Consider the following 24,667-nt stretch of genomic DNA (forward strand, 5'->3'; position numbering starts at 1 on the left):
TTTTAAAATCCTGAATTGCAAGGTTTCAGATATTTAAAAGTTAAATTTCATGGTGTTGTAACAAGCCACAAATATGTATTTAAAAACAACAAAATATAAACATGTGAAGTCCTTAAGATACAGCATTTCTCAAAGGGGGGGGGGTCCTGATCCAACATGGAGTAACAAGGCTGTGGGGTGGGGGTGTCATGGTATTGTCCTCCTTACTTTGCTGCCTTCAGAGCGGCAGCTGCTGGCTGGGTGCCCAGCTTTGAAGGCAGCACCACTGTCACCAGCAGCATAGATGTAAGGATGGCAATACTGTGCCATGCCAGATATAGTACAGGGTAAAAGTACTCTAAAGACCAGATTTCACAGGGGAGACTAGATTTTTCAGAGTCCATGATGTGTTTTTTCATGGCTGTGAATTTGGTAGGGGTTTAGTCATAAAACTAAGGAATTCTATTAGAGATGGGAGAAAGAAAACCAACCCACATTTATTAACCAGTACTATTAAAACACTTCTTCCTAAACTCTCCTCAGTTTTATGAAGGATGATAATCCATGACATGTTTCTGCAGTGTTGTGCATTTAGTTTTAATTAACCTAGAGTAAAACAACAAGATTGGAGTTTTTAATGAAATCCAATAGAAACCAAATATGAAGGTAGTCAATATTTTGCATGCAGATTTAAGTGCACATCATATTGTGCAGTTTAGACACAGTGAAATCCACTTTGGTTCAGTTAAACAACATAGATTTTCAATGTGGGACATCATGATGGACAAGCTTGTAGTGAGCACCACATGATGGGCAACGTTGGCTTTCTCCTGCATGCAGCCAGAACCAAATGACAGCAGAGTTGTCCTCCTCACCTGGTGTGAGAAAGGAAAAGCAAAATTAAATGTTCATTCCTCTTTTGATTTGTCAGATTCAAGTCTTCTGTCACATGTGCATTCTACAGTGCCCTGTGGGCTAGAATTCTTAACCCAGTGGGCATCTTAACAGAAAGTTTCAGTGAAGGAGTCAATAACTGAATCAACATAGAAAGTGAGCAACCCTATCATCATTCCTTTCTCATGTCAATGGCAATTTCCATCACTATTAGTCTATATTTTAATGTGCAATGTATTGGATTTGGGGGGGGGTGAAACAGGTGATGAACTTTAAGGCTTACTTGTGGCTGAATAAGTGCATAGTGATCACTCTCACGGGGGGGGTGGGGGAACTAGCTTTTGGGAAAACATACATACACCTTAAAATGCTTAATCTTGCACTGGGCAGGCACCAGAGAACTCAAATAGTACAGTTGTACCCCTAGAATGACCTCATGCTACTTTTGTTGTCTTACTGAAAAATATATGCTTTTAAGGAATTAGTAAAAGTAACATGCCCACCATGATTTCTGTAATCTTTTGAGACCATAACCCCTATTCAAAGTGGGACCATTTTCATAACTGGAAATAGAATAGGGTATCTTGATTTTCACTCAGTCATGCCTCAGACACTAGTTATACTAATTTCCAATTTGTAAGCTGACCATTACAATACACCCTTGATGATTTGTGTCTGGTACTGGTAGACGTCTTCAGCCCTGCATATGCACCACTGCAGTGATTAAGTTCCAAGCCTAGCAAGCAACTTTCCTTAACTATGGAAATTCCTTTGCTAGCGTCATATTGCAACTGCCACCCCCACATTATTTGCAGTGAATTCTACTCCACTTACTAGTTTTCCAACCTCAAATCAGTTTAATGCCTGAAACACACTAGTTGTTAATGCCAGTGCTTTGACTCTCCTTATGGATAACTAGCCCCAAATAAGTGCTCTTTTATGATTAAAAATGACATTGCAGGTTGTCATATCTCAACTTCTAAGTAAACATGCTCCAAACTGCTAACTCAACATGATTTCTCCCAGGCGATGATACATAAATAGCTCACTCTCTCTTAGCTATATTCACTCTACCATGTTAGCAAAAGCATTAAAAAATGAGAATGAATTTTTGTCACTAAAATAGGCAGATATGACTGAATACCCATAGAGAAAAGAGGATTAATTTTGTGACCTTTTTTGAAGTATTAATATAGATGTATTAAAACAAAAACCTACTATAAAACAATTCATGTTTTATAACATTAGATAGTATGTGACCTAAAAGAACATACACAAAGTTGTTCTGATACATACAGATACAGCCTACTAGCCTCTTCTTGTTGATGGATGGAACAATATGAGGATCCTCTCTAGTTCCTGCATATCCCTTGGGTTTGAGTATGCTATATGGATCCTTGAGAGAAGAACAAAACATGAATCTCAGTTACTAGACCAAGAACATTGTTAACCAGTAGTATCAAAGATTGTGTAACATGTATATAATAAAGGTAATTAAATTGCTGCTGTTCTATCAGCCAAACACAGATAGATCATCTTTAGAATACCAGCATACAGGTACATGAAACTAATAGTAGGGAAGATGAGGAATGTCAAACCTTACTGTGTTAGATACTGATTTGTCAAGTGGGAGAGAGCTAATATGTTGAAGTTACTGTGCAGGGTGTCAGTTCACATGCAAGAATCAGTTTAGAGTATCAACTATTAGTGGCAGCTTTTGTGCCACTAAAAATACATGCTGAACTCATGACAGCATACTAGCTGCCTAAAGCACAGGGGTGCTACGTGCTATTTATAGTCCCTTTTTATGAAGGCACACTAGTCTCTCCCTAGTCAGGGTTGAATACAGTACTCCAATACATGATTATTTTGATTCCCCCCTCCTGACAGCCAATAAAGGCTAATCTGCCTGAACTTCCATGTGCAATATTCTGAGAAACCTGAGAGAAATGAAGTATTTGAGAGAGTTTTTCCAAAAGAGATTTTCTCCTTCTTTCTCCTTTTTGTAAACAGTTTGGTTACTTTTACTTCTGTGAGGGTACTTTGGCTCATCACACATTAAACCCAGTTTACTCTAGAAACTCGGTGTGTTGGTCCGTCTTCAAATAGATCGAAGGGTGGAGCTCATTATTTAAGGGCCCAATCCTGCACTGCGCTCTGCACAGGTGCAGTTCTTAAAAGCAGTTTGTGCATTCTTTACAAGCCTTAGTATGGCCACTAGCTAGATGCCAACTTCCTAAAGCACTCTAAGCCCCGATTTGTTTTAACTACTAAAGCATTATATCGATTTTAATGGCTCTTTTTAAAACGTTTAACCACTCCTCCCTAACGAGATTTGCGCGAATGGTTTTAGGAGCTTATTTATCTCCCTAGTTAGTCCAATGTACCTGGACGTTAATTTTATCGATCTAGTTAGTTCGGACCAGTCTAGACTGGACCCTGACCGACGTCCACAGCTCACCACTGTCGCTCGGCACGCCACCTGAACTCGGATGCAGATCTGAAGGTTTCCTGGAAGCGCCCGCACAACAGTGGTCTGGTTCGATTGCGAACGCGAAATCACTCCAATTTCCTGGGTGGGAGGCAGTGGCGGCCGCTCAGCGGATGTGAAAATGCTATGGCCCGCAAGCAACCGATATCAGCGCGCAAAGGGCAGGCAAATCAATCAAAATCAAGCAAAATGAAGAGCCAGACGCTCAGAAAAAAAGAAAGCGCCAGACGCAGGACAAGCAGCGCGGACGCAGCAGAAAAGAGGACTCCAGGGAAATCAAATGGACAAAGCATGGACTGGAGGACTGAAGCTATCCCACAGTTCCTGCAGCTTCCCCAAGCTCTTTGGCTTCTTGGCAAATACTTGAGTTCCAGGCAGGGCAGCAAACACCCAGTGGCTCCGGGTTCCCACCCCCACCAGCACCCCCCCCCCCACCCCCCCCCCCCACCCCAAAAAACCATCTTCTGCTCCTTTACATCTTTGCCCAATTTACTGCTAATAGCTGCCAGATTAGCATCAACAGTAGTGCAGTCATCAACATCCCGTCATGGGCCCGTCATGATACAAAAGATGGAAAAAAAAATCAACATCAATCATCCATGATCATGATCCAATGAAAGATGATAAAATGATGGAAATCCATCCTCAGCATCGAGCCTATCCGTCCTATCGTGGTCACCCAGCCCCCGCCATCAATTTTAAATTGGATCTGGTGGTTGGATGGATGGAGCATATCCTGGTAAACAGGCTCATCACCCATCAGCCATCTCAGCCCCACCCTTCCCCTGCATTCAGTGCTGCCTTGCCCCCCCTGGACCTGCAGTGCTGGTCTGCTCCTGCTCTGATTGCTGGGCCTGTCTGTCTCCTGTCTCACTTATCATCCAGCTGAGGCTGCCTTCACTCTCATTTGTTTTATTCTTCACAAGTTTATAAATTTTATTCATTTAATCAGACACTGGGGGAAGTGGGGGGGTTCAAAAGGTGGGGCAGGGCAGAGAACAACGGAAGTGTGGGCTGGGTGGGAGCACAGTGGCAGAGAAAGAGCATAGCATACAGCATAGGTTCTCAGACTAATACACATTGGTTCTGGCACAGGCAGCACACCATTCTATTTATTATAGGCAGCAGAGATTAAATGGAACAGGAGTCATGGGATTTTTTTTCATTTTGCCTGGCTGACTTGCCAGCCTGGCTGATCGCAGCCGCACTTATTACAGCAGCAGCCAGCACAACAGGTGGATGGTGTGCAATATGGCTTTTTGCACCCCTTTAGCTTTTACTCTGGGACCAGGCCCAGGGGCACTAAATGGCAAATGTACAAAGGACTGGTAGAGCCATGATCATCCTCAGTTCCAATTTATGGAAGGGTTTGATGGTGGCCAATATGTATAGTAACCATCAAGCAAAAGCAAAGCATGCAAAAGCATGTCATGCTTCGCTCTGCTGCTCTCATCTCTAGCTGGCATCTACATACATACGGTGAGAGTCACACAAAAACAAAGCTCCATGGTGCCATGCTGCTGCATCAACCATCCAGGAAAAGGCAAAAAAAAAGCTGCTGCTTTCACGCCCAGACAAAGGAGTGACATTTACCCAGAACCACCACCACAACCCGATTTTTGCCCCATCAGGATCTCAACCTCTCAACCTGAGTTCAAGGGGGGAGGGGAGGGGGCGGGAACTATGGGATATAGCTAGGATAGCTATGCACCCAACCACCACAATCGCGCAGCTCGCCGGACGGACCCACGACACCCACACCATTTTTTTGTGTGTGTTAGTGTGGCCTTTTCGATTTTATAAAATCTGTTTTACAAAACCGGTTTATGCAAATTCGGAATAGTCCCGTAGTGTAGACGTACCCTAAGAATCACTAGCTTGGGGGAGAGGAGGAGACCTCTACAGAAATAGTATGTTTGTGTGGGGAGGAAGTTAGCAGGGAGAAGAAATATATGGAGAGGCAGTGTGTTCCAGGGAATTGCATGGAGGGGTAGGAGCAAGGAACTTCTAAGTTCTATTTGCTGCTCCGCCACACATGGTGGCTTTATAAATGCTTATTTTCTATAAAACAACCTTCATCCTAGGTTCTGTAATGTTTTAAAACATTGATGATGCCTCAAACATCCCTGTGAGAGGCAAATATTACAGACCAGAAAACAGGCACAGTGAGAGTTAAGGGAATTGTCCAAGGCCACATAAAGAGTGATCAATCTAGGTTTGAAACACAGGTGTAACATTTAGTCTCATACCTAATCCAGAGCCAGATAGTTCACTTAGGTCCCAATCCTGCAACTGGAGCTGCATGTGTGGATCACTGACCAACACAGAGCCCTCCATGTGGATGTGTGGTCGCCCATGTGGATCCAGCTGCAGAATCAGGGCTTTAGACTCTCCAGGTCTGCTTCCTCAATAGAAAATGGTACTTTGCAGTTATATTGAACTTTTCATACAAGAATCTCAAATGTATATTTAATTATGCTTCACAGCCTCCCTGTAAGGAGGTAAGAATGCAAAGTTAAGGTTTAAGGGACCTTATTTCTGCATTTCCCAAATTTTTTCATACTTACAGGGTGTAAGTCTTGCCTTACAGACTTTGGTTTGTTTTTAATTAAAATATTCTATTCAGCATTTTCCTCCTTCAAGTTACTGACATATTTACAACCTTAACTCTAATGTAATGCTTTTCATTTTGTCTGAATATTAATTATTCAATATTAAACTTACCTGTCCTTTTTTCATAGCCTCTAGAGTTTTCCGTTCCAGTCCAGTTGCCTGTTCCTCATCACTCGGAATACCTAAATAGGAATAGAATACTTTTGTATTTTATTCCTATTTATTTATCCAAAATTCAGATTCAGATAATGACTGAAGCAAACCATTAAACCCATGTCCTGGACAGCATCATAAATAAATGTCCATTCAATTTTTAGTTGCAAAGCATTTTTGATTGAAATAAGACATTACATAAGAATTACCATAAGGATCAGAGAGAGGTCCATCTAGTCCTGTCTCCAATAGTGATCAGTACTAGATGCTTTTGGAGAAAGGTAGAACCCTGCAAGAGGTGAATTTGAGATAATCTGGCCCCCACATTAGATGTTAGATTACAGCCACTCCATTTGACTGTTCTTTGGGCAGTGGTTCTTTTCACATTGCCTGGGGTCTCTTCGGGTCTAACAAAGGGATAGTTCAAAGCTATCAAATTAGGGTAGTACAGGCAACAGCCCTTGCCATATAGAATCCCCTCACAATGACTGCTTCCACAAATGAGACCATGCACCAGTTCAGACACTTTCACTTTTTGTCACCTGTTCTAATGAAAAAGTAAGTTTCAGCCTTGGCTAATAGTGTCCAAAAGTTAACATTTAAGGTAGCATCAGTCCCGTCCCTGGTGGACAACTGCACATCTAATAGAAACCACTACCACCGCTGGCACCTTTTGTTAGCAGTCACAGAGGCCAATCATAGAATTACAGAAATGCAGGGCTGCAAGTGACTTCAAGATTCATCTCCCCAGGAAGAGGCAGGGTTAAGTATACCTATTGACAGATGCTTGTCTAACATCTTCTTAAAAACATCCCTGTTCAAGTGCTTAACTATCCTTATAGTTAGAAAGTTTCTCCTAATATCTAACCTAAATCTTGCTTGCTGCAAATTAAGCTGATTACTTTGTTGTGGACATGGAGAACAATTGATCATTGTCTTCAGATACACCAAGGGCTGTTATAAAGAGTTATTTCCTTCTTCAGCCATCTCTTTAGATTAAACATGCCCCATTCTTTCAACTATACTTCATAGATCATGTTTTGTAAACCTCTAATAATTTTTGTTGCTTTTCTCTGGACACTCCAATTTGTCCACATCTTTTGTAAAGCGTGGCACCCAAAACTGGACAGAGTAATCCAGGTGAGGTCTTTCACCAGTGCTGAGTATAGTAGAACAATTACCTACTGTGTTTTACATATAACACCTGTCAATGCAGCCCAGAATGACATTTGCCCTTTTCACAACAGTATTAACTCATATGCAATTTGTAATCCATTATAAACCCCAGATCCTTTTCTTCAGTACTGCTGCTGATCCAATTAGTCCCCATTTTGTATTTGTGCATTTGATTTTTTTCTGCCTGAGAGCAGTATACTACACTTGTCCGTATTGAATTTCATCCTATTAATTTCAGACCAGTTTTCTAATTTATCATGATCATTTTGAAATCTAATACTGTTCTCCAAAGTGCTTGCAATCCCTCCCAGCTTGGTGTCATCCACAAATTTATACATATTTGCTCCACACCATCAGCTAATGAACTATCCTCCTACACTGAAGTATTGTTCTTTTACAAAAATTGAAAACAACACAGTTACAAACTGGCCACTAAAACACTCACCTTCTTCCTCCGCCCTTTGTAAAACTCCAAACTTTAAATTCCTCCCAATATCCCCCTGTGAAAATCCCATGTGAATAGATGGATCTTGTACAGCGCTTTAGAGGTCCACAACTAAGGCCTACAGATCTGCAAACTGATTCATGCAGGCAGACTCCTGCACCTGTGTGTAGGCCAATCATAAATTAATCTTACACTGTGTGTAGTTAGTGTGACTCAAGACAAACCTAAGGGCACCTGCATGAAGCAGCTTGCAGGATTGGAGCCTTATGTGTTGTTGGACCAAGAGAGAGTTCCAGAGTAAAGGGCCTCTTGTTGAAAGCATCCTACTCCTGGATAGATTCTGTTTGTTAATCATTAGTAGAAGCAGCCACACACACAAAGTTTAAGCAGGATTCTTGTTGATACTCCACCAATGTGATAGAAGAACAATTTGGCTTCCAATGTGCATCAAGTAGCCCTAAAAGTGGGAAAATTCCTAGCACTGATATATTTCCATTTTCACGCCATGTCTCCTAATTTAATTAAGGTTTGTCTACACATTAAGGATTTTTGCCCCAACTACACCAGTGTAAAATCCCAAATGAAGACATGTCCCTAGAGAGCATGTCTGTTGATTTTTGTTTTGATTTGTTTTGTTTGCTTTATAGTTTTAGCCCATTTCCCAGCTTAAATCATCTGTATGACAGTTTACAAATCAGGAACTGGATTTGAACCCTTATCCTTTGATGGCAGCACAATGAGCTCTCACTTGGCCACTGAGGCACTCCAGATACAAGGAATAGAACTTAATGTTACTTGTGTGTATGATGGGCTTTCAGGGCTCCTGGGGCTTGGCTGAATGGCAATAAACATAAAGCCAAATTCTAAAGCACTGGATGAAAAAACTTATTTTATGAGTCCCAACATAGATTCAGTGCCCCCAACTAATTGGCTAAAACTGTGGTGGAGGAATTTCTCTCTTTTGCCAAGATTGTTCATCCTCTACACACCCATAAGGGGCTGACACCTTATCCCTTGCCCCCAGCATCTCATCTCTTGATCACCCGCACTCACTCACTCCAGGTTCCCAGCCATCACGCCCTGCCCCACTCCTATAACCCTGACCAGCCCTCACATGCCCCTATATTGCCCACCCTACCAGCCCTTACATGCCCCATGGACTTATCCTGCTGCCCCTACACCCCCCCTACCAGCCCTCACACACCCCATGCACCTACCTCGCTTCCCCCTACCAGCCCGCACACGCCCCACACACCTACCCTCTGCCCCCTACGCACCCCCTACCAGCCCGCACACGCCCCACACACCTACCCCGCGCCCCCTACCAGCCCGCACACGCCCCTATGCACCTGGCCGGCCTGCCTGCCCCCTACCAGCCCGCACACGCCCCCGGGCTGTACACACCCCCGGCGCTCATGGCTCTGGCGGGGGCTGCGGCCCGCCCGCCGCCGGGCAGGGCGCGCTGGAGGACGCGGAGCAGCAGCCTGGAAGCCATGGTGCCTTCCCTGGTGCAAGGTCAGAGTCCGGCGGCGGCGGCGGAGGGGTCACCGCGCTCGCGAGGACATTCCCGGCCAGCCCGCGGGAGGGGCTGGAGGCGCTGGGCCCAGCAGCCAACCCGGCGGGGCGAGGGCGGGCTCTCCTTGCCCGGCGTGGGGCGGTGGGAGGTGCGCGCGGGGTGTCTGGCGGGGTCCAGCGAGAGCTGGCTGCCGTGGAGGGAGGAGAGTAGCACACGGTGCTCGCTGTCTGTCGGGTAAATGACAACTGGGGAAAGTTACTGTGGTTTAGAGCCGCGTTGTTTGGGGCAGGAAGAGCAATTTCTGTGTTTTCCCTCTGGCCAAACTCACCTTTAAATAATAAATTGCTGGCTGGACTCGACAAATCAGTTTGTGTTTCCCTATCTAAGTCGCTACTCCCAACTTTCTGCTAGGGGAGCGTATGCTGAGGGATGAGATATTCCTCCGCTAGAATGAGCTGATCCCCCTGCAGTTTACTTTACCTACCCCTAAACCCCCCGCCCCACGAACTTCCATGGAAGGTAGGAGCCTAAAGACCTTTGAGGATGTGGGCCACAGTATCCTAACTGAAATCAATTTCTCCTTCCCAATTCTTCTCTTTCTTTGGACTTACGAAAAACAAAACCAAACACAATTGCAATATAAGCATATGGGTTACATGTGTGGGGTGTGGGTTAAACATTTTCTGGACAAGGCCCCAGTGATTGATAGTGTTTTGGGTTCGATGTGCAGAGCTAAACTGGGTGGATTCATTGTAATGCATGATCTTCTCCACCCTGGCTGCAACCTTTTCTGGTTTCAAAACAGGATCTAAACATGACACTGTTGGGACTTCAGATTGCTTGAGCATGCTCTGTAACAGCAAGATAGCTAATTCTGATGGGTAGCTGATTCTAACACTACATTGCATGCCCAGGTTTGTTTGGTACATTGTATCTCAAGTTTGGTAACTTAATTTGATGTTACAGTGTTAGCATCCAAAATACATTCCCCAATGCTTCCTTCTGATTCTGGTGGAAATGAGCTGCTGGTTGGTTATTTCTTGGATCTCTTTTTTGGTGATGAAGGTTTTCCAACCAATGCATAGAATCTTTTGTAGGCACTTATTTTTTAAGGTGTCTGGTTTTCTGTCTAAATGTTTTGGTAGATCTCCAGCTCTCATAGTCTCAGTGCTAACATCTCTGAGCTGAAAATCCTCAGTTTTGTTCTGATGCTGGATATCACTGATTTCCATATGTTAAATTCAGTAAATGTTGTGGATACCTTTCCTGTCTTGATGTCTCTTCCTTTGTGAGGTCGCCATTGGTTAATATGGTAACTTTGGTAACTTGGGCAAAAAATATTTTATCTTATTTGCTGTAATGTATTTAAGAAGCTCCATTTGACGATAATGTCCTTATAGATTCAGAGCTGAGTTTTTAATAGAACATTACAACTACCAAAATAAAAGCTTTTGGGATTACCGTTAATTTCAAAGAAAAGATGCCAACAGAATCAGAACTCTCATTAGTGTTTATTACCAATAACATGTATAGCTGTAAAGAAAATTTTTAAAAGACATAGTCACTGAGAATTGTGAGAATTTTTAGCAGTTCTTCAACTTTGGTCTACCATTGATGCAGCTCCTCTACAGGGTAGCAATGGTGGAAGCTGCAGTGAGGGAGGGAGGGAATGCTGAGTTGTTTTTGCTATGTTTAGTGGGAAAGAAAATGGCACCATATTTATGAGGAGCTATCAGCGAGAGATAAGAAACTGAACATGGACTAAATGGGAGAGGTCAGAGGAGAAAAGTATCATTATAAAGGTATTGGAAGGTTAGAGGAGCAGATGATGTCATCAGTGGGAAAGAGGACAACAAGGGAAAAGCCCTGGGGAGTACCAAAAGAGGGGAGGAAATAATGAATATAATGCCAAGGGATCAGATAGCAAAACAGATGATGACTCAGGAAAGGACAGAGACTTAGAAGCCCAAGTGGTGTCAAGGTGAGCTGGCCAAAAAAATGCCAAATTTTGCACAATTTATTCCAGTTTTTTCAGTAGAAAATTGAATCCTTCTCCCCCAAAATATATAGTATTTGAAACGTTTTCAGTAACTCTTTCAGATTTTTTGAAACAGGAAAGCCAACATTTTTTAACAAAACTTTTTTGATTTTCTGGTATTTCATCCACAAAGGTGGAGAATTTTAAAGTTTAAAATTTTAAAAAATTCCATTTGGATTTTAAAGCCAATTTTTGTAGAAGAAAAAGTTTCAACAAAAACATTTTGCCCAGCTCTAGTTTCAAGAAGTATGTAGGTGATACCAACAGTAGACGAAAGATTGAGAATGATGGAGAATATACCCTTACACTTTGAAAGGAAGTGGTCATGGTGATGTAGGGCTTGTGTACAAGGTTGGTTTAATTGGAACTTTTCAAATTAATCCACTTTGAAAATGCTTTCATATACACAACGTAAGTTACTGTAGTGTACTAATTCTGCATTTATCGCAAACTCTGGAGTCCAGTTTCAAGTGCAAACCTTTGTTTCAAAGTGACTATTGTTTGTGTGCACACAATGTTGCTGCGAATTACTTTGGCAGTCTTCCAATGGCTATCCTACACTGCTTTGCAGGTGACGGTTACTGACTTATTGGTTTACCTGTGCTTCCTCTCCTGCTCTGGAGCCAAATTATCCCCGGCTGTCCTCTCCCCCATTTATAAGCTGGTGCATAGTCAGATTTTGTCTATTTGCTCCTGGATTCCTGTTTAATCACAATACCTGCAATACTTCAGAAGCCTTATAATGTGCTTTGAGCAGCTGCTTGAAGCCTCACCGAGACTTTGGGTCTCATTGTCTTCTGGGGAGAATTGTTGGGGCAGGAAGCTTTTGTGGCCAGCCACTACCGTAAAGACCTTTTTGTAGCTACTGATAGGCCAATGTCTGCTAGGGGCCATGACTGAGATTCCAAATGGTGCTGGATAAAAAGAAAACTGCTCAGAAGCACCTATATTAAAATGAGGGACAGCAGGAAAACATGTAGTAGGGGACATGTAACCTGCCAATTTTTTGAGGAGCTGGATAGGATTTTATCAAACTACAGGCCACCTACCCCAGGCAGCGTGTGAAAGCTGCTGGCTGCAATCTCACTCCACACAACCCTGCCCCAAGGATGACCAGCAAGATTCATGAGCACAAGGAGGCCAGTGAAGAGATCTCCCTGGAAACACTGATCTGTTGGGACTCAGGACCCTACTGCTAGCCAGGCTGAAGACTGATTCCTTCCCTGCAGCAACCAACTTTGACTCCCAGGCAGCAACCCAAACCAGGACGAAGGAGGCTGATCCTATGGAGGGAACCTCAACATGTATATTTTAATTTTTTTAATGATTTTTACTATTTTTATTAATTATTAATTATTATTATTATAATATACTGTCATACTAGCTTCTGTTCTGGGTGCCCCATGGCTGCAGCCATTGCAGGTGAATGCCAGCTCGAAGCCTTTCTAAGCCCAATGTCCCTCCCTCCCTCCATTGGCCCATGCTGTCCCTTCTCCCACCTCTCCTCCTCCCCCACTGGTACCCCTTTCCAAAGTGATGGCTGCTCCAGTTGGACAACTGGTCTCATCTCATGCTAAAGCCCCAACTACCAACTATTCTCAGGCCCATGCTGAGAAAGGCATGTGCACATGTATCTATTCCCCCCGCCCCCTTCCTTCAGCTGTTGTGCCTGGTGGATATGCCCCCCCTCACCCAAAACCATACACAACCAAAAATAAAATGCGTTCACCACTGCAAGATGGCGGCCAGCAAGATGACACAACTGCAGTCTCTACTCCACGCGCTCCCATAAGAGTTTTGAATAGGGAAAACATTATTTTGTGTGAAATGTAAAGTTTATTCAGAAAGTGGTTACAGGAAAAGAAGTTTGGTTGGTGTTCTCATTTTACATGAGTAGACATGGACATTGCATGCCTGCAAAGCCACAAAGAGTACAGCTCTTCTGTAAATGCCCTGTAACATGCATGCTTACAGACTGGTATCAGTGAATGCTTCAAGTAATCATTGCAGGACCCTATCTATTTTTCTCTGCACTTTCAACATGTCTGCAGGAGAAATAAAGCAAAATTTAAGGCTAAGAAATTGCTTGTTTTTTGTTAGGAGATTATGAGGAATAGCTGCACAGCCTTTCCCTCCAGTACAGTTCATGACTCCTTTCCACTTCTGGGGGGGAGGACCAACCATCTTGGTGAATCATTTCACAGTGTATCTTGCTGGTATGCCCTTTTTGAATAAGGCCAGTCACAGACTGCTAGTCACTCATCTCAATGTATCATCATCCAGAGTCAGCATAGTCTACAGGAGATGTAGAGATTACGGTTAAACTCACCCCCAGATTCACCTGATAACCCCTCTTATACCATATAAGCACCTCCAAGGCAAAGCAAAGCCAAACTGGGAACATAATTCCCAATGCCATCCCCAGATCATGAAGATAATTCCCACCCCAGCTTCCAAGTCGCAATGGCAAAACCCCACAGCATGTACGACACAGACAAAAATCCCAGTGCACACATCACTTACTGTCTCTGAGATTCCCCCAAATCTGGGAGGAATCTCAGAATGGAAAAGCCAGAAATGCATGAAAAAAGAATGCTATCACAGCCTTCCTAGAATATAAACAAATAACAACTGCTTGCCTTTAAAAAAATAATAACCCCACAGCTATGGCACTGCACTGGCCAGATAATGAGGAGTAAGGCTGAGCAGCTGACAAATGTGAGAGGGGAAAAAATGGGAAAATTTGGGATTAAATGTTTGCAGACATCGTTACAGAATAAAAAAAAAAGTGGAGAGGTGGAAGCAATAACTGAAGACAGGGAGGGAAACTGATAAGGAGCTTTCCAGGGAGATCATTGCAGTGGCAAAGGACAGCATGGCAGGTACTAGAGAAAACATTGCCATAGCCAAAGACAGTATGGAGGAAGACAAGGAGTCGCAGAGGCAATGCAAAGCCAAAAGGCCCTGTTGCAGTGCATGTTACCAGCAATGAAGTACTGGGGAGTTGCATCTTACGCAGGGGTTAGGTTCTTAAGTCAGCACATAAAGCGAAAATCACATATAGTCAAATGCTCATTGAGTGTAATGGCGGGTGGAATCGCTCACACTACAGGTACAGTATTTAAATTATTTTTCTCTTTTTTTTGTTTTGCCTAGCGCGTATAGTTAAAATTGCGTAAGTTAAAAGCGCCTATGATGCGACTCCACTGTACTGCAGACTAGCCTCCAGCCATGTTATGCAGCCCCTGGACAGCACAGACTACTGTAAACAAACATCCCCTTCCTCCCTACTCTTGCACCGCTGCTCCCAGAGGACATTCCCCTCCCAGCCCAGGCCACCAAGAACTATGGCCCCTGGGACCCCAGCAGTCTTTTGATCCCTCTATCATTCTGGTAACTTTGACATGGCACTCCATGTCAGAAGTCCCATAAAACAGAAGAGTAAGAGCCAAGATGTATACTTGCCTGTGTCTTTAAGCCCAACACCCCACTTGCATTGTGCCTGCACATCACTGTAACACTCAACTGTTTTGTTTTTTTTCATTGCTGGTTTTATGAAAGTGTTCTTTGTAATTAGACTTTTTTTTTTTTTTTTTTTTTTAGTTTATCATTTCAGCGGAAGAACATAAGAACGGCCATACTGGGTTAGACCAAAGGTCCATCTAGCCCAGTATCTTGTCTTCTGACAGTGACCAATGCTAGGTGCTCCAGAGGGAATGAACAGAACAGGGAATCATCAAGTGATCCGTCCCGTCGCCCATTCCCAGCTTTTGGCAAACAGAGGCTAGGGACACCATCCCTGCCCACCCTGTCTTATCACCATTGATGGACCTATCCCCCATGAACTTATCTAGTTCCTTTTTGAACTCTGTTCTAGTCTTGGCCTTCACAACATCCTCTGGCAAGGCATTCACAGGTTGACTATGCGTTGTGTGAAAAAATACTTCCTTTTGTTTTAAACCTGCTGCCTATTAATTTAATTTGGTGACCCCCTAGTTCTTGTGTTATGAGGAGTAAATAACACTTCTTTATTTACTTTCTTTGCAGCAGTTGTGATTTTATAGATCTCTATCATATCCCCCCTTAGTTGTTGTGATTAATCTCTGAGCAAAAGTATTGCCAAGCTTAAAATGAACAAAGGTATTGTCAGTGTTAGGCCTCAAACTTCTGCTTAGCAAAGGTAAAAAGGGCACGCTTTGCAGAGGTGAAGAGTGCATGCTTTGCAGACGTAAGCTAAGACTTGTGGTCAAAATGCGCTGCAACCAGATAACACATTCTAATTCCTATAAAAGGAGATAAGTTGTGCCCCTGGGTACAGCTTGTCTAACTCACAGTTAAAACAACTGGCTACAAGAAAATAAGTAAGTATAAATTATATGGTCAAAGCGACACAAGGAGATAAGTAAGCATAAATTATACAGCCAAGGCGACAATGCTAACCACAATAAAGATTTGGCTGACTCTGATTGGTTGGTCTGTTTTAAGACATAGTGGACAGATCAGATAAAAAGTACGTAGGCACGGGACTGTGTGTGTGTTTCGGTCATAAGGGAAACCTGACCCACACCCCCTGAACTGAAGGGACGTTCACTTCATGACCGTCTGTACCTGGCCAGTGGGGAAAACGGCGGACTGAAGGGTACTGCATTCTCAGGCAAATGCAGGGTAAGGTTATGGAGTAAAGAAGTCTGGTTGCTCGGGCAGAATTGATCTTGAGTTGTATCGATACTATAGTGTTAAGAATAGTAGTAAATAGCTAATGAGTAATAACTTTACATGTACTTGTGCTTGTCTTCAGTATAACTTGCCATTTATATTAATCCTTATTCTGTGCTGGTCTTTATTCTTGCTTTTCTTATTTTGTTTGTCTTGCTTTTATAGTCAAAAGTCATTAAAAACCTTTTTTGAGGAATAATCAGTAGTTTTAATTTTTCTTATACAGGCACTCCTCAGCCTCATTACATCTGTGTTGGGTGGTGAGAAGTAGTGAGCACCCAGGGCCCAATTAGGGTCCTGACATGTGCCTCCCTCTTCCTTTATCTCCGCAGTTGTCTTTTTTCCAAGCTGAAAAGTCCCAGTCTTATTAATCGCTCCTCACATAGAAGCCATTCCACAACCTCTAATATTTTTAGTTGCCCTTTTCTGAACCTTTTCAAATTCCAATATCTTTTTTGAGATGGGTGACCAGATCTGCATGCAATATTCAAGATGTGGGCATACCATGGATTTATATAGAGGCAATATGATATTTTCTGTCTTATTATCTATCCCTTTCTTAATGATCCCCAACATTCTGTTTGCTTTTTTGACTGCTGCTTCACATTGAGTTTTCAGAGAACTATCCCTGATTCTAAGATCTCTTTATTGAGTGGTAACAGCTAATTTAGACCCCATCATTTTATATATATAGTTGGGATTATGTTTTCCAATATGCATTACTTTGCATTTCATTTGTTTGTTACATAATAGGTTGTTTAATAATAAACATTTCTAAAAATTCATTCATAAGGAGTTAGTTAATTTTACACCTAAAGTAAAATAGTTTGCATTAATTTATAAGGTTTTACAAACATGTTGGCAAAGACACAAGGTACAATAGGAATTTCCAAAACATTGTACTTCCACCCACCATAAACAACACTGAACTACACAAAATACTTCTACCTCACCCCATCCCTACATGGGTTAACAGCTAGATGGCCAACTGCACAATTTGAGGCCTGAAACTCAAAATAAGACTAGGCACCACTGACAATATTGCCCCAGCTGTTTGCATTTTGTATTGGATGGTAGTTGCTCAAACCGCTGAGTAAATCTTTGAACTTCAGCTCACACCTGAGGCTTTCCTCCTTACTCTCACCAATATTGTGGAAAATACAACATGCTGCTATAATCTTAATGCTATAAATTAGGCATTTTTTTTATGCTGTGTCCAATCTATTCCATAGAGTGCCATCTACCTTTCAAATAGCCAAATGCACTGCCCACTCATCCTGCAACTACTAAGGTTATAGTTGAACAGAAGGAAGGACCAGTTTAAGAAGCCTGTGAATAGCTTCATTAGTCAGGGAAATGGAGTGTTAAGCTGGGTCCTCCAGGAGCAATAACCACACCATCAATGTCCACAGTGTTTCCAGGAATAAACAGTCCTTTCTCCATTAATTTAAACAGAGCTGAGTTCTGAAAGAGCCTAGCATTGTGGAACCTTCCAGACCATGCAGAATTTATGTCCATAAACCTGCTATGGTAGTCAACAAGCCTTTGGAGCACCATGGAGAAAAGTGTCTGCTTGTTTATGAATTCTAAGCCCTGGGGTGGGGGGCAGCAAATAGTATGCATGGGTCCCATCAATTGCTTCAATAAAGTTTGGGAATCCCCTGTGTGCAAAGCCATCAATAACCTTCTGAGCATTACCAAACTTTGTAACTTTGAAATTATGATGGGTGTGGAGAAAGTGAATAAAGAAGTGTTATTTACCCCTTCACATATGAACCAGAAGTCACCCAGGTTTAAAACAAAAGGAAGTACATCTTCACACAATGCACAGTCAACCTGTGGAACTCATTGCCAGGGTATGTTGTGAAGGCCAAAACTATAACAGGGTTCAAAAATGAACTAGATAAGTTCATGGAGGATAGGTACATCAATGGCTATACATCAAGATGGTTAGGGTTGTAACCCCATGCGCTGGGTGTCCCTAGCCTGTGGATGATGGGATGGCTCGCTCGATGATTGCCTCTTCTGTTCATTCCCTCTTAAGCAACTGGCATTTGCTACGGTTAGAAGACAGGATACTCGGCTAGATGAACCATTGGTCTGACTCAGTATGGTCATTCTTATGTTCTAACCCAGTGCAACAGTACCTTTTCCATGGCATCACACACCTGCATGACAATGGTCCCAAAACTGATTTTACCACACCAAATTGGGTCACTACAGATCAACTGCATTCAGGAGTGGCCAGCTTCTGGATGGCAGTTGCAATCAGCTTGTTCCTGAGTATGGGGCATCGCATGTCAGTATACTGCTTCTACAGCTCCCAGATTAGTTCAGCACAGATCTCCAAAAGAGTTGCCTTCTCTATCCTGAAATTCTTTCACTGCAGGTAGTCATCCCAGGTCTGCAGAATGATCTTTTCCCACCAATCCATGCTGGTTTTCCAAGCCCAGAAATAGCACTGCATGTTCTGAAAATGCTTCAGGAACTGGTCCTCTACTATCAATTGCTTGCGATCTTCCTCATCCACATCCCAGTTCCAGCTCCGTTGAAGACCCTCCTGATACTAGAGGAGCTGCTGCTGCTGCCACCGTATCATCTGCTCAGTGGTGCAGATGGTGAAGTCCAAAGTCAAACTCATCTGACTTTACATGCTGAAATACAGGCCAGGCAGCCTCTATATATTTGAGGTTGACAGCACAGTGCCATGGTGCAGTTGGGTCCATGCTGGCCAACAGCCATTCAAAAATGGCACTAGCCCAACCATAAAGGAAGTATAGGATGAAGATAGCTGATCATGGAATTTTAAAAAATGTGAACTAGACTGGCAGCCCATAATGCACACTCAGCAGCAAAGGCCGATGGGGATAGCCTCTAAGAATGCTATACTCTCAGTCCACAGCACACCACTGCTGTGTACATGACATGCACTTACAGAGGACACACAAGCCCTTGTGCACACTATTACTGAGGCTTCTGTGTGGTGTGTTATCTGATGTACAGCCAAAAGTTGGGCTTTGTGTAGACAAGCACTTAGTGAGGGCTGTTTCAGTGGAATGGAGCAGATGAAGGTAGGGGTTAGAGTAGAGGAAGTCAAGGCATTGTGCAAGAAAAACTGCAGGATCTTAAAAATAAAAAAGAAGAGGGAAATAGGTTGATAGAGATGTCAGGCTGAGTTAGGTCACATTAACAGCCCAAAGGTTAAAGTAATTGACATGCATTTAGAAGAAGTTGGAGACCAGAAACTCGGTTTTAATTTGCCTGGATATACACATTAAGGACCCAATCCAAATTATGTTATAGGGCTCAAATAAATTCCTAATAGACAGACAATGGGTAATGGCTGAGTTAAAGAGTTTAAATTGCTGCTAAAAGTTACAGTTCTGGTCCCAAATGTATAGATACTGTGTTTTTCATTTGCATGTTGTGAAAGGATAATGAAGGTCCTTAAAGTGGATTTGGAAAATAGTTAGCTCTTCACAGAGTGGGTTTTAAATCTTAAAATGGTAGAGAACAGTAAATGCCAATTAGCAATATCTTTTGGATTTCTAGACATTAGAGGCAGTATAGAATGCTGCTCACTCGGCAAACGTGAAGAACTATGAGAGTCAATATTTTTTTCCTGGAAATTTATCCTGTAACTCTAGCTAAAATATGTGAACTTAATTCCATTGATAAAAATGTTTAATAATGTAGTCACATGCTACAGTGTGCAAAATGGAGGGAGAGGGCATGATTTGTTTTGGGACTCCGCTTCTGCCAAAATATTGCTGGAACAGAGCCATTAAGGAGCAGAAGCAGCACTTGCTGCTAAGTCAGAGATAAAAACAGATATGACAACTCTAACTTAATTTCCCCCCACATTTATAATTAGTTCTCACCCCCACCTGTAAAGCACTTTCAGAATTCTATGATTGATGTGTAAAAATCTGAGTGCCTTCTTATGCTTATTGCTACACTTTCAGATTAATGTTATTTAATTAATCTGGTTTGCAATAAATGGGGGTTATAGAATTTCAGGGTGCCATAATTAAGCTCACAGATAGGATGGGATGGTTTAAGGAAGAACATTCCCCTCTCCCCCCCTAGCTGTTTGTTTACCCATATAATATATACATACACTTGGCATCAATTTTCAGTCTATTTCATATGATAGAGGAATCAAAGAGTTCAAATTCCCCATCTGAGATCACAAGAGCACTCAGCATAAACTAATAACACTTATTCAGCATCCTAATTTTCAAACTGCGGCTTATGCTTTTCCCACCCTCCAGAAAGTGCAAGCCTTTGTTCAAGAATGAGACAAAGACTGTTCATTTCAAATAAGATTATACAAGGCTGTGTTCTAGTAATACACTGTAATTTGCTAGCGTAGACAATCGTCATGAAGGAAGAGTGAAATGCTAATCATGAAATAAAAGACTCTGAATTCAGATAGCAACCCTGAGCCAGTCACACTCAATTCAGGCTTGTTATTTAAATGCTCTGACTTTACAATACTTTTAAGGAACAATGTACTTCTGTATTTGATTTTTTTTTTTAATTTATCTTTTTTATTTGGTCTCAGGATAGCAAGTCTCACACAAGCACTTGGGACAAAGTACCAAGAGGTTATATGCTTTTAGACGTAATCCAATATGTTAACACATGCCTTGGAGTAGACAGAAGTAAAAAAGCCCTTTAAAGGAAGAGTAAAAACACTGGATCTTACCATTCCGTAATTAAAAAAAACAAAAACAACCCAATGCCATATTACTAATTTCGAATTGGCTAGATTGCTAGTTCTTACACAGTTACATACCTCTAGAGCAGTTACTTTGCAAAGAGCTGGTCTTGGGTACTGTGCTGAATGTAGTGACCAAAACAGATGTCTACTAATGTATGTGTGTTAATTTATTGCTGCCCACCTTCAACTAAAGGTTTTCATAGCTTGCTATATATGAAATAAGGCACACAGAAGATGGTTCTTTACTATTTAAGAGGTTAAAGATTTCATGGAAATTGAGAGTAGACTGTTCATTCACCACTCCTGCTTTCTTTTTCAGGGGGCCACTCAATGGGTAAGGGGGAAAAAAAAACTCTTTGGCACTACCATGTCTGTCCTACACAGAGAAGCTCTAGGGCTAGCACTTGGCTATCTTTTCACATTCACTGAAATAAAATAAGGGAGAAGAGGAGCCACAATAAATATGTTTCATAGCCTGAACCTGTAAATATTTCATGACATCTATTGACAAATTTATAACTTTTATAAGACACCTTAAAGCTCTATACACAAATTCTTAACAGGAATAAAGTCAAATGACAATTTTAATAGACTTTAAAACAGAGTGTATGAGTATAAAACACTGGTTTGTATTTCAAAAGTTGCAGGAAGAGAGCCAGTCATTTTAAACAGTCTTCTACAAAACATATGCCAGTAGATTACATAAAAGACACTATATACAATATAAAAGAGCAGAAAACAATCCTCACTGTAAAAATAATTTAAAACAAAATCTTTCCATTTAAAATATCTCCTATAGCACAAACTAATACATTGTGACATGCAAGTGAAAACTAAACATACTGCATTCTTTAATGTAGCCAAAATGTAATCTGTCTTAAAATTTGGACCATGAGACAGCAACATTTTTTAGATGAACACAGAAGGCCATTCTTAATACATTTGAAAGTCTCTGAATTACTTAACAGATTTTATGTTTAAAGAACAGCTACTATATATATTCCTAAACATAATAAATATTAAAGCAAAGTATGAATAATCTACGTCTGTAGAGTTCTTTTGGGTCAGTGTTGCATGGAAGTGGTTTATAGAAAACAAAATGCTTCACTTACTCCTATACTTTGCAATTTTACAAAATATTTAATTCTAAAAGCATGGAAACAAATCTGCAGTTGAAAAAAAAATTGTGACATCCAGTTTTAAGGCAACCTAGCATTTGAAGATACACTGTAGGAGCCAATTTCAGTAGCTGCTTTGTTTTCTAGTACAAAAACACTGAACTAGTAGGTAATAAGGTATCATTCCCCAAACAGGAGACAGAACCTCCAAGAGGCATGCTTTCTGGTTGAGTTATGGTTACACTGCATTTTACCAATTACTTTAGAAGTGTAAGCAGCTAATTGCCAACTGTGTGTGTAATAGAAAGGGGAGAAACAAGTTTAAATGATAAGCACTCAAATATTTGGGAAAAGATCTTCCCCTCCTTACAATCTCCTGGAAGTAAGAGATTTACCAATTCATAATAGCTTGCATTTTAACATCTTGGCAGTTTATCAGAAAGGATTTATGCAAGCACTACTACACAGATAGACCTTTTATACATTAACTTGAAAAACTTCTGCAGGTAGAGGATCCAATTAGTTTCTTTAATAGAAACAAATATTTTCATAGCATTTCTTATTGTCTTGTTATAGTTTTATGAGCCAATATAGACAATGCTTCATATCCACAAGAAATATCAGTCATCCTTCAAAAACGCTAATTAAGCATGATCCTCTTCATAGCACTTTATACAAGTCTCAGAAAGGCAAAAACATTTTCAAGTGCTCTCTGTCTTGTTTATTTGTAACTATCTACTGACACTGTCTCAAATATTCAAAGTAACAAAGCAAGAAGTAGCTGCCACAGAAAGTCTTGGAAAATGCCAGTGTTTAATGACAGATTATAAAAGAACGAAAGATTTAGCAGAAGCACAAAGAGCTTATAAATAAACCAAACTGTTATAAACCACGAGGTGTAAAAATACCATTCTTTGGTCTAGATTAGCTGTTCCCTTTATATTAGTTTAACATTCCAATGGCTTTTTCAAAACTGTTTAAAAATAATATATGTTGAAATTCGTTAAGCAAAAATACTGCTTATATATACACACAACCACACACACAGATGCCTGATCACACAAATGAACTTAATAAAAGTGAACATAGTGACAATTGCTTAAAGATACTTAGTACCTTTTTTAAAATAAAAAAATTAGTGTTGAATGCAGTTACAAAATTTTATTGAAAAAAAGTTTTAAAAAACCTGCATGAAAATCTGTTTTAGTTGTTTATAAACATTACATCCGTATGGTTTCCTTGCTCTAAGTTCAGAAGTAAACATTCATTCCAACATGCCAAAGCTCCTAATGCTGGTGGAAAAGTTCCTGTAACCAGTCAATGATTACTTTACAATTTGTTTGATGGACGATCAATTCCTGCAGCTTCATTTATATAAGCTGGTTCACCAACTGCATCTTGAACAACTCCATCTTCCCCAAATCCAGTCTCCTCTTCTCTCTCTGGAGCATCCTCCTCCTCCATGCCATTATAGAATTCTTCAATCTCACTTTCATCTTCTACATCTAAGCTTGGACTATGACAAGAACCACTATCACTACTACTTCCACAAGAACTAGAAGATAGGACATCATCTTCAGAGTCCGAGTATACCTCAGCCCCATGGAAAATGTAGCGATTTGGTGGTAAAAATAAGTATTGAGTACCTGGAAATACATTTAATCAATGAAGAGTAATCTGCTTAATTGTTAAGTAAAAATAAACTATGCTGCAGCGCAAACTTTCTAACCACAAAACCTATTTCCAAATGTGCAATATTATGCAGAAATCTAACAAGAACAAGTTATAAGACCATTATAGTCCAGTATCCTGCATCCAGCAGTGACAAATACCAGATACTTCATAGGAAAGCAAGGCATTCTTTTCCTCAGTCTTCCCATAACATATACTTGTTAAATACAATTATGCATTACTGTAGAAAAGGATAATGCTTTCCTAATTCCCACTTGTGATCAATTTCAGCCCTAAAGCATGAGGCTGAGTTACCCAGAACACTATTGATTTTCAAGGCTTTTAACATTAATATTCATGATCATCCAGTTTTTTTTTTTTTAAAAAGAACCAACCATCTCGCACACTTGCAGTAACAAATTCTACAGATAACGAAATAAATGCTCGCTCTCTCTCTAAAATGTTGCATTATAAACTTACTACCCTTTCATTTCAATGCCTTTGTATTATTCATGACTATGCCCTAGATCTCTTCTCTCCATTCAGAGAAGATAGGCATATTTAGGAAATTTCTTAAATGATGTGTACTCTCTTATGTTTCAGACATCTTGTTTGCCAGCTTTCTATCTAATCTGTTTTAATCCGATTGAAGTTTCATATTCCTGTAGTGTGAATCTCATCAATTCTCTTGATTTGGTATACTGACCACCACTTCCATATTGACTCACTGGAGTACCTTTTCTCCACTCTGAGAAGCAAGGATTAGAGTCTAAACTCTTTAAAATATGGAGTGTTGGTTTTAATGAGGTAAAACATGTATGCATACTATACTGCATAGTTTAAAAATAAAAGAAAAAGTTCACTAACACAAGAATGGCGGTGTGTTTATAGCCCAGCTTTTTTCATTACTTTCTTACACAAGCAGTTCTCTCTCAGATCTATAGATGTTTTCCTAGACTCTTATGCATTATTTAAAAAAAAAAAAAAAAGTTACAATAGCACAAAATCCAGACTGGGTCCCCATTATACTGGGTGATATACAAAGAGAGATAAAGACACAGTCTTTGCTGTGGAGAATTGATAACCTAAAAGCTTGTCAATTCCAATTCATTTTGTAACATTGAAATGGTA

At 41.0% G+C, this 24,667-nt stretch overlaps 2 protein-coding genes across 3 annotated transcripts in view; both read right to left on the reverse strand.

Annotated features, from left to right (window-relative positions):
* Positions 1-436: 436 nt before the first annotated feature.
* On the reverse strand, positions 437-9,516 carry LOC120409240 (cytochrome c oxidase subunit 5B, mitochondrial-like). Of its 2 annotated transcripts, none has more exons than XM_039546963.1 (4): positions 9,156-9,516; positions 6,089-6,159; positions 2,170-2,269; positions 437-854 (listed from the first exon to the last, which is right to left on the reverse strand). In XM_039546963.1, the coding sequence occupies exons 1-4, from the start codon at positions 9,244-9,246 to the stop codon at positions 742-744; spliced, it is 375 nt and encodes a 124-aa protein (XP_039402897.1). In that variant the 5' UTR covers positions 9,247-9,516; the 3' UTR covers positions 437-741. The 2 variants fall into 2 exon arrangements, with proteins under 2 accessions (XP_039402897.1, XP_039402898.1); XM_039546964.1 differs by lacking the exon at positions 9,156-9,516 and adding an exon at positions 7,752-7,904.
* An 11,797-nt stretch (positions 9,517-21,313) lies between these two features.
* The window catches only part of SIRT1 (sirtuin 1), a 28,938-nt gene continuing 25,584 nt past the window's right edge, over positions 21,314-24,667 (reverse strand). Inside the window, exon 9 of the mRNA XM_039546954.1 lies at positions 21,314-23,511. Within this exon, the coding sequence (XP_039402888.1) occupies positions 23,195-23,511 (317 nt within the window). The 3' untranslated portion in view covers positions 21,314-23,194. The remainder of the gene's footprint in view (positions 23,512-24,667) is intronic.

Source organism: Mauremys reevesii, linkage group 7, assembly GCF_016161935.1.
Source record: "Mauremys reevesii isolate NIE-2019 linkage group 7, ASM1616193v1, whole genome shotgun sequence".
Classification (NCBI taxonomy): Eukaryota; Metazoa; Chordata; order Testudines; family Geoemydidae; genus Mauremys; species Mauremys reevesii.